This window comes from Chenopodium quinoa, unplaced genomic scaffold (assembly GCF_001683475.1).
Source record: "Chenopodium quinoa cultivar QQ74 unplaced genomic scaffold, ASM168347v1, whole genome shotgun sequence".
NCBI classification, from domain to species: domain Eukaryota; kingdom Viridiplantae; phylum Streptophyta; class Magnoliopsida; order Caryophyllales; family Amaranthaceae; genus Chenopodium; species Chenopodium quinoa.
This window is the reverse complement of record NW_018742756.1, coordinates 114,059-120,058: the sequence shown is the minus strand read 5'-3', so window position 1 is coordinate 120,058 and position 6,000 is coordinate 114,059. Positions and strand designations below refer to the sequence as shown.

The 6,000-nt window shown below is 33.6% G+C and overlaps 1 protein-coding gene across 1 annotated transcript; it reads right to left on the bottom strand.

Annotated features, from left to right (window-relative positions):
• Positions 1-511: 511 nt before the first annotated feature.
• Positions 512-2,626, bottom strand: LOC110724329. The gene is made up of 3 exons (XM_021903751.1): positions 1,935-2,626; positions 1,548-1,838; positions 512-1,445 (listed from the first exon to the last, which is right to left on the bottom strand). Exons 1-3 carry the CDS (start codon positions 2,624-2,626, stop codon positions 512-514), a joined length of 1,917 nt encoding a protein of 638 aa, XP_021759443.1.
• Between the last annotated feature and the right edge of the window lie 3,374 nt (positions 2,627-6,000).

Genomic DNA, 6,000 nt, shown 5'->3' with positions numbered 1-6,000 from the left:
ATTGCTTAAACCAAGAAAAACCCTTTCAAGTGAAAGGTTAAAACTTGCAAGCAAAAACCCTAGAAAAACCTAAGTTAAGAAAATCTTTCTTTTCGTACTACCGCCGAACCACCATCTCACACGCCGCCACCATTGGCACGCGCCCCACCTCTGTGTAGCTGAACTCAGTCTTGAGCTAGGCAGCCGGCGCGTGGCACCCAGATCGGCGCGTCGCCGCTGCTGCCGTAGTCGGAACCTAACTGGTCCTTGAGTTCATCTTCAATGGTTGCGCATGTTACCCATTCTTGATTCTTTACTCCAAGCTCGAACCCTATTGGACTTAAAACCAATATGATTGATTCTTCAAAAGAATTTCCTTCTTGATTCACATCATTCTCCCCCTCTTCAAAAGAATTTGTCCTCAAATTCACATCATCTAGGTAAGGAGACAAATCACCAACATTGAAAGTAGCACTTACATTACCATATTTGCTTGGTAAATCAAGTTTGTAAGCACTATCACCATGAGCTTCTAAAACCTCAAAAGGGTCGTCGGCTCTAGGCATGAGCTTGTTCTTCCTTTTGCTTGGAAATCTTTCTTCCTTAAGTGTAACCAAACAAGATCTCCCGGCTTGAATGTAGGTTGTTTGCGCTTTTTGTTTGACCTTGCTTTGTACAAGTTATTCATCTTCTCAATTTTTGCTTTAACTTGTTCACATGTCCTCTTAAAAACTTCAAGCTGTTTCTTAGCATCAATATGGATGTCCTCTTTGTTTAATGGAAGCAAATCAATAGGCAAGAACGGATTAATACCATAAACAACTTCAAATGGAGCTTGTTGTGTAGTTGATGAAGGTGACCGATTATAAGCAAACTCTGCATGGAAAAGTCTCATATCCCAATCCTTTTGAGTCTTACTAACCAACCCTCTAAGTAAAGTACCTAAGGTTCGATTGGTTACCTCAGTTTGACCATCTGTTTGAGGATGATGAGAAGTACTAAACATGAGCTTTGTTCCAAGTAGCTTCCACAAACACTTCCAAAAGTGACTAAGGAACTTTGAGTCCCTATCCGAAACTATGCTTCTAGGAACTCCATGAAGTCGAACAATTTCCTTGAAGTATAGATTAGCTACATGTTGCGCATCATCTGTCTTGTGCATTGGAAAAAAGTGAGCCATCTTTGAGAATCTATCAACTACAACCATAATAGCATCCTTCCCTCTTTGAGTTCGTGGTAGTCCAACAATGAAGTCCATGCTAACACTATCCCAAGGAAATCTGGAACTGGAAGAGGTGTATATAAGCCCTTTGAAAAAAAAACTCTTTGCCTTTTGACAAGTAGTACATCTTGAAATCACACTTTGAACATCCTTGATCATCTTTGGCCAATAGAAATATTCACTAAGCATATCAACTGTTTTGTGAACACCAAAGTGCCCCGCAATTGCACCACTATGCACTTCTCTAATAAGCAATTCACGCACACCACATTAAGGAATACAAAGTTTGTTACCTCGAAATAAGAAGCCATCTTGAAGCACAAAGTTACGTGAAGGGTCTTTGTACTCTTTTGCCAAATCCGGACATGTTGCATATAAATCAAGTATATGGTCAAAACCAATGATCCTAGCATCCACCATGGCTAGCAAATAAGATCTCCTTGATAGTGCATCGACAACCACATTCGCCTTGCCTTCCTTGTACTTTGAAGAAAACGTAAAAGATTGTAGGAACTCAACCCACTTGGCATGTCTATAATTCAACTTTTGTTGTCCATGGATATACTTCAAAGCTTCATGATCCGAATGTAGCACAAAAGGTTTTGGTCTTAAGTAATGAGACCAATGATCTAAAGCACTTACAATGGCATAGAATTCACGATCATAGTTAGAGTAGTTCTACTTTGCACCACTTAGTTTCTCACTAAAGTAAGAGATAGGTCTTGCCTCTTGCCTTAGAACCGCACCTATACCTACTCCACTTGCATCACATTCAACCTCAAACAATTTATCAAAGTTAGGCAAAGCTAGAACCGGTGTATTGCATAGTCTTTCCTTGATTGTCTCAAATGCTTGTTGCGCCGAATTAGTCCACACAAAATCCCCTTTCTTCATCAGTTCCGTGAAAGGTGCCATGATACTAGAAAATTTTCTAATGAACCTTTTATAGAACGATGCAAGACCATGAAAACTACGTGCTTCAGGAATGTTTTTAGGCGCCACCCAAGTAAAAATAGCAGCCACCTTTTCGGGATCCACTTCAATACCCTTTCCCGAAATAATATAACCAAGAAAAGAAATACTTGGAACCATGAATGAGCACTTTTCAAGTTTGCCATATAGTTGTTGTTCTCTTAAGGTTTCAAATAATCTTCTAAAATGATCAATATGCTCAATATTATCTCGACTATAGACTAATATATCATCAAGGTAAACGACAATGAACTTATTAAAGAAGGGTCGAAGTACCTCGTTCATGAGCCTCATGAAATGAACTTGGCGCATTGCATAGCCCAAAAGGCATGACCATCCATTCATATAATCCTTGCTTAGTTTTGAAAGCAGTCTTCCATTCATCTCCTTCTCTAATTCGCATTTGATGGTAGCCACTTCTAAGATCGATCTTGGAAAATATGGTAGAACCATGTAACTCATCAAGCATATCTTCTAGTCTTGGCATAGGAAATCGATACTTGATACCAATTTGATGTGGATTTAAACCCCTTAACTTAATAAAGATTCTAAAATCACACAAGTAACACAAGCCCTTCGAATTTTCCTAAGAAAATCGAACAACTTAAGAATAACGAACCGGATATGACTTTGAAAACGACCACTCTTGGAACGAATTCAACGCCTCTCAAATTACCTAGACCACTCCTAGACCTAAGTACTTTGATGAACAAAACTTAGACTACTCATAGAACTAAGAATTGAACGTTCTAATTATCAAAACAACTCCTTGAATTGTAAACTAGCAAAAGAATTTGTAAGCAATTAAGCAAATAAAACAATTAATTTTATTTGATTTTCTGGTTGTGTATACAAAGCCACGAAAAATCCCTTACTTATAGACTAAAACTAACTATTCCTAAGTCTATTCGAACTAGGAAAAAAACCCCAGCCTTGATCCCCAAGTATCCTAGATAGGATAGGAAAACCAATTCTAATGGAACTAGGAACTAGTAATAAGACTAGTTCTAATTAACCTAAAACTTCTTTAAACAATTCCTAATTGACTTAGAAATTATTTTAAACTAAAATAACAAAAATTAAGAAGAAACCTAATTGCTTAAAACAAGAAAAACCCTTTCAAGTGAAAGGTAAAAACCCTAGAAAATCCTAAGTTAAGAAAATCTTTCTTTTCGTACTGTCGCTGAACTACCATCTCACGCGCCGCCACCATTGGCACGCGCCCCACCTCTGTGTAGTTGAACTCAGGCTGGAGCTAGGGAGCCGGCGCGTGGCACCCAGATCGACGCGTCGCCGCCGCTGCCGTCGTCCGAACCCAACTGGTCCTTGAGTTCTTCTTTAATGGTTGCGCATGTTACCCATTCTTGATTCTTTACTCCAAGCTCGAACCCTATTGGACTTAAAACCAATATGATTGGTTCATCAAAAGAATTTCCCTCTTGAGTCACGTCAGTTTGACTTTCATTTGATTTAAATAGCTTTGTTTAATTGTGTTTGACTTTCATTTAAATCAATTAGCTTTGTAGAATGCATTAGACTTTAATTTGATTCAAAAAGCTTTGTTTGAATGTGTTTGACTTTCATTTGATTTAATTTACTTTGTTTGAATGTGTTTGACTTTCATTTGATTCAATTAGCTTTGCATGAATGTGTTTGACTTTCATTTAATTCAATTAGCTTTGTAGAATGCATTTGACTCTTATTTGATTAAATTACCTTTGTTGAATAAATTAGACTTTTATTTGATTCAGAAAGCTTTGTTTAAAAGTGTTTGACTTTCATTTGATTCAATTAGCTTTGCTTGAATGTGTTTGACTTTCATTTGATTCGTTTAGCTTTGTAGAATGCTATTGACTTTCAATTTATTCAATTAGCTTTGTTGAATGCATTTAACTTTCATTTGATTCAGAAAGCTTTGTTTGAATGTGTTTGACTTTCTTTTAGTTCAATTAGATTTGTTGAATGCATTTGACTTTCATTTGATTCAAAAAGCTTTGTTTGAAAGTGTTTGACTTTCATTTGATTTAATTAGCTTTGCTTGAATGTGTTTGACTTCCATTTGATTCAACTAGCTTTATAGAATGCATTTGACTTTTATTCGATTCGAAAAGCTTTGTTTGAATGTGTTTAACTTTCATTTGATTCAATTAACTTTGATTGAATGTGTTTGACTTTCATTTGATTCAATTAGCTTTGTTGAATGCATTTGACTTTCATTTGATTCAAAAAGCTTTGTTTAAATGTGTTTGACTTTCATTTAATTTAAATAGCTTTGTTTAATTGTGTTTAATTTTCATTTAATTAAATTAGCTTTGTAGAATGCATTAGACTTTAAATTGATTCCAAAAGCTTTGTTTGAATGTGTTTGACTTTCATTTGATTCATTTAGCTTTATAGAATGCATTTGACTTTCATTTGATTCAAAAAGCTTTGTTTGAATGTGTTTGACTTTCTTTTGATTTAATTAACTTTGTTTGAATGTGTTTGACTTTCATTTGATTCAATTAGCTTTGTTGAATGCATTTGACATTCATTTGATTTAAATAGCTTTGTTTAATTGTTTTTGACTTGCATTTGATTCAATTAGCTTTGTCGAATCTATTTGACTTTAATTTGATTTAAAAAGCTTTAATTTGAATGTGTTTGACTTTCATTTTATTTAATTAGCTTGAATGAATTCATTTGACTTTAATTTGATTTAAAAAGTTTTGTTTGAATGTGTTTGGCTTTCATTTTATTCAATTAGATTTGTTTGAATGTGTTTGACTTTCATTCGATTCAATTTGCTTTGTTGAATGCATTTGACTTTAATTTGATTAAAAAAGCTTTGTTTGAATGTGTTTGACTTTCATTTGATTCAAAAAGCTTTGTTTGAATGTGTTTGACTTTCATTTGATACAATTAGCTTTGTTTGAATGTGTTTGACTTTCAGTTGATTCAATGACCTTTGTAGAATGCATTTGACTTTTTTTTTTTATTAAATTAACTTAGTCGAATCCATTAGACTTTAATTTGAATCAAAAAGCTTTGGTTGACTGTGTTTAACTTTCATTTGATTCAATTATCTTTATTGAATGCATTTGACTTTTATTTGATTCAAAAAGATTTGTTTGAATGTGTTTGACATTCATTTGATTCAATTAGCTTTGCTTGAATATGTTAGACCTTCATTTGATTCAATTAGCTTTGTAGAATGCATTTGACTTTAATTTGATTAAATTAGCTTTGTTGAATGCATTAGACTTTAATTTAAATCAAAAAGCTTTGTTTGAATGCATTTGACTTTCATTTGATTCGAAAAGCTTTGTTTGAATGTGTTTGACTTTCATTTCATTGAATTAACTTTGATTCAATTAGCCTTGTTGAATGCATTTGACTTTCATTTAATTCAAAAAGCTTTGTTTGAATGTTTTTGACTTTCATTTGATTCAATCAGCTTTGTTTGAATGTGTTTGACTTTCATTAGATTCAATTAGCTTTGTAGAATGCAATTGACTTTTATTTGATTAAATTAGCTTTGTTGAATGCATTAGACTTTAATTTGAATAAAAAAGCTTTGGTTGACTGTGTTTGACTTTCATTTGATTCAATTAGCTTTATTGAATGCATTTGACTTTTATTTGATTCGAAAAGCTTTGTTTGAATGTTTTTGACTTTGAATTGATTCAATTAACTTTGTTTGAATGTTTTTGACTTTTATTTGATTCAATTAGCTTTGTTGAATGCATTTGACTTTCATTTAATTCAAAAGGCTTTGTTTGAATGTTTTAACTTTCATTTGATTCAATTAGGTTTGTTTGAATGTGTTTGATTTATATTCGATTCAA

What these genes read in the sequence shown, in the direction of transcription:
- LOC110724329 (XM_021903751.1), bottom strand. Translation starts at nt 2,626, where the DNA reads ATGGTTCTACCATATTTTCCAAGATCGATCTTAGAAGTGGCTACCATC. An exon ending in GGTATAGGTGCGGTTCTAAG is followed by an intron (nt 1,839 to 1,934) that starts GCAAGAGGCAAG and finishes TGCCATTGTAAG; the next exon opens with TGCTTTAGATCATTGGTCTC. An exon ending in TGTCCGGATTTGGCAAAAGA is followed by an intron (nt 1,446 to 1,547) that starts GTACAAAGACCC and finishes ATTGCTTATTAG; the next exon opens with AGAAGTGCATAGTGGTGCAA.